The sequence below is a fragment of the Equus caballus genome, chromosome 10, assembly GCF_041296265.1.
Source record: "Equus caballus isolate H_3958 breed thoroughbred chromosome 10, TB-T2T, whole genome shotgun sequence".
Taxonomy (NCBI): domain Eukaryota; kingdom Metazoa; phylum Chordata; class Mammalia; order Perissodactyla; family Equidae; genus Equus; species Equus caballus.
The window spans coordinates 81,294,767-81,298,722 of record NC_091693.1 but is presented as its reverse complement, the minus strand read 5'-3'; the positions used below and the strand labels follow the sequence as shown (position 1 = coordinate 81,298,722).

General features: G+C 54.7%; 1 protein-coding gene across 2 annotated transcripts in view; it reads right to left on the bottom strand.

Moving 5' to 3' along the window:
* Window positions 1–1,267, bottom strand: part of RSPO3 (R-spondin 3) — an 88,070-nt gene extending 86,803 nt beyond the window's left edge. Inside the window, exon 1 of one of the 2 annotated variants that reach the window (XM_070222744.1) lies at window positions 598–1,267. In XM_070222744.1, coding sequence (XP_070078845.1) covers window positions 598–694 — 97 coding nt within the window. In that variant the 5' untranslated portion in view covers window positions 695–1,267. The remainder of the gene's footprint in view (window positions 1–597) is intronic. The other variant, NM_001109682.1, reaches the window with a different exon arrangement.
* Between the last annotated feature and the right edge of the window lie 2,689 nt (window positions 1,268–3,956).

The window sequence follows — 3,956 nt, the reverse complement described above, 5'->3', positions numbered from 1 at the left end:
CGCGCAGGCACGCGAACCTTGAGCGCCTCGCGCGCCCCTCTACTCCGGCCGCGCGTGGCTGGGGGAGCACCGCGCAGGCCCCGGCTCGCTGGTCCCCGGCTGGCGGGCCAGCTCTTCCGCACCCGAGCGCAGCCGGGTCTCCCCACGCGAGCCGGCCATGCGAGGTGAGCGGGCGCCGCGACCGCGCCTACCCAGGCGTTGACTCGGTGGTCGGGGCATGCCGCGGGCCAGGCGTCCAGGATGCCTGGGGCGCGAGGCCCCCGTCTGCGTCTCGGAAGGCAAGCGCAGATCCCGAGAGCTGGTCTAACCAAGGACGGAACTTCTCCGCGAACCTTAAGTTACGAGGGGGCGGGAGCCACCTTAGCGTCGGGGCCGCGCGACTCTGGCACCGGCAAGGATGCCGGGGAAGAAAGCGGCGCGGGGGGAAGGCGTGAAGGACACCGTCCACACCGGATCCCACACTGTTACCTCCTGTCGGAGGCGTGGGGTGCAAGGCGGGGGGACCGCTGCCGCTGGGAGCAGACTCAGGACAGGCACAGCGACCCGACAGGTGAACGCGGCGGGAGGAAGCAAACGCGTAAAAACCCCTGCACTTACTTCTTCGCTGGCGCCTTCCCCGCGAGGCGTTTTGGCTGCCGATGTATTCCATAAAGTTCAAAATGATAAAAAACCAAGAAATCAGTCGCAAGTGCATAGTAACCCAGTAATGTTTCCTTTCCTTTTCTCCTTTTGCTTGTGATTAATTATATTGAATGTTTCAGAAATATATGGAGGTGTAAGGCGTGTAGAGAGAGAGCAAGAGAGAGAACCCAAGCAGCGGACAACTTCTCCACTCAGATCCGATAGACAGGCGTGCTGGGATGGCAAACGAAGCGGGTCGGGTGGAGAGGGAAACCAACTATTGTACTTTCAAATTGTCCAAGCCCTGAACCGCGGCAGCTCCGCAGGGGTGGCTGTCAACGCCGCGAGCGAGGGTTCCGGGAGCAGCGCGCGGCCTCGCCGGGGCGGCCGCAGGTAGCATGGTGCGCGGCGGCGGCGGCCGCGGGCGGGATCCGGGCTGGCGGCGGCGGCGACGGCCCCTGGGGCTCAGAGGTGGCGGCGGCTGCGGCGGCAACGGCGGGGGCCCGGGGAGCGCAGGGGAGCGGGCGCCGTGGGCGCCGCGGCCATGGCCAAGGGGCGGCGGAGAGACCCCGAGCTGCTTCTGCCGTTCGCGAGCAGGAGCCGCTCCAGTGTTGGGTTGGGCTCTCAGGAGCACCCCAGCGGGGAGGAGGGAGGGAGGGAGAGAGGGAGGGAAGGACCAGCGAGGGAGGGGAGAGGGGGTATGGCTGCGGGGGGCGGGGGGAGCTCGGGGGCGGGGAAGGAAACTGCTGGAGCAACAACCCTGAGCGACCTCAATAACTTTCAATTTCAAGAGGGAAAGAGGGAGCTGGAAAAGTACAGGCGTTACGATTTGGCAGAGGGACGGGAAGAGGCGCCTAAGGGGTCCCGGGTCTGCAGCGGAGCATCTCTGGACACTGCAAAGAAGGCGGGAGAACATGAGCCGGGGACAGTGGGGGAGGCACTGCGCGCCGAGAGGAGCCCCTCAAAAGGGCAGCTCTCCCGGGGAGAGGTGGGCGCGCTCCGGCTGGGAGTGTTAGGACCGAAGGTCCAGCGGGGCACGAGACCCCCGCCCCCACTCCCGAGTCCCGCTGATTGCCTCCACCTCAGGCTGGGCGCACGCGGCTGGCGGTGGCCTTGCGCCCCTGCGCCCCTGTGCTACCACCCCCGGCGCCGGCGCGCTACGGCTGGATCTTGGGCAGCTCGCCCGTCGCCCCCTTGGCAGATCGCTGGAGGGTTTCTGGCTGCGGACTCCTGTTCAGTTTCCTGAGCCCCTCCTGTGTGGCTTTTCTCCTTTTCTTTCAATAAAAGTAACTGCACTTGGGCGCTGGGCGGGTGGTCTGGAGGAAGCTCAGTGGGCGCTGAGGGTCAGCTCGGCCGCAGGTTACCTGCCTGGAGAGGGGAGGCTCCGGAGGTGTGTGCGCTCGGGACTGTCCCATTGGAAATTCAATTGTGCTGCGGCTGACTTCCAAACTGAGCCTTTGCTGCGGCTCTGGAAGATTCCTCCTTCGCTCAGGCAGTTCCCTCCGTAGTCAGCTTGCTTCCGCTGGGCGGTTTCTGTCTCACCCTCTGTCTCCCTATCTTCCTGAGAGAATCTGTTGTACAATTTGGTTTCTTATCTAGGGGACTGGGAATGATATTTGGAAAGATTTTTCCCAGTCTTGGGGGAGGCAGGGAGGGCCCAGTACTTCCTTCTGTTCCCAGAGCAAGTGGGGGCCCCCTGGCAGCGGAAAATAAGATTCAGTGGTCAACCAGGGGGTGGGACCACAGAGGGCAGGCAGTTCTGAGCGATGCGCACCCTACTATTAGTTAATGGTAAGCTTCCCACCTCTTTTCTCCGTTAGTACAAGTCGATGGGCTTCCAGGAGTTGTTGAAGAAGTATTTAGTTGAAAGGCACAAGCCCCTCCAAATGATTTTCATATAAACTTGTCCTATGTGTTGTATGTGACAGAATATCTGAAGGAGTACATTCTGTAGCACTCCAGTTTTACACAGCCCCAAACTGCCAAGGTCATTTTGAAACAGTCCCTGATTCATAGACACCTTGTTAATTCTTATGCTCAAATAATTTGGGTTTAGAAAATAGCGAAAGCCTTTCTGGGAAAAGACATAAGATTTGTATTTCTCTCTCTTTCTTCCATTTGTAACCCGTGTTGCTGGATTGCCTTCAATTTATGTGTTGATAAATGAGAGGAGAAAAAAAGGTTATTGCCCCTATCCATCCCATTTTACACATTTGCAGTGCTTTAAATTGTTGTATGACTCTGAAGTCTTCAATGATGTAGTTGTTATACATCCCCAAAGTGAGGACTTGGGGGATGAAATGGCCTGGATGTGAAAGGAAGAGAACATGCAGTATGCATTCTTGTCAAAGTGCTAAAAATTAAAATCTGAGAGACTGGTCTTTCCATGCTAATCTCTTAATTGAATGTCATTTATTACCTTGCATACTTGTATTGGAATTTTGAAGGTAGGAAAAGTTTTCTTTAGATTTGACATTATGGGGAAGACAATAACCCCATCAAGATTATGATTTTGGGCTTGTTTTCAAGAATTCCCATTTGCAACATGCCTCTTTCTATGGTGAAACTGTCTTTTCGGTACATCACACACACACACACACACACACACACACACGCTCCCCTCCTTTATCTGCTGCGTAATGTTCAGTTGCAAATGACTGAATTTATCACTTTGAACCAGAAAAGTTACAGATAACAGGACAATTCCAATAATGATTATCCAAAAAAGAAGCTACTCTATTTTCTGTGCCTGTCCCTGTCAGTTGCTTTCCCTCTTACTTAATACCTCAGATTTTGAATATCTGCACCATAAAGCATGGGGGATTTAAAGGCTGTGGGAGGCTCCCTTTGAAAAGGACTCCAGAGAGGGCCTGTCTAATCCGGGATACTTGAGCTGGATGGGGTGAGATTGCAAGAGGGATGTACAAAACCAATTTGGTGAACAACTTCAGGGAAATGAACATGAAGAAAGACATTTACTTTTCACTGTGTGTTGTGCAGACGTATGTTAGTTTGGATGAGAACAGGAATGGCAGTGTAAATAAATAAACACGGTGAGAAGCTAGAGTCCTTGAGCCATCCCAAGAAAGAAGTACTAGATGCAGTGGGCAGGAAAAGCTTGTCAAGGAATAAGTGCTCTTCTGAGGAAACATAAGGAAAACATTAAATAAACGGCGAGTGTATTCTTTCTCTCTTGACGCTGTGCTTCAGAATAACGTTTTCCTGATCCATGTTACCGTACTATTAAATGTGTGTTTACTTGCTTGGCTGAGGCTTGCATTCCCTCAACTGTCCTAGATGCTTATAGAAAGCATGCCATGGCCTATTTTGTGCAA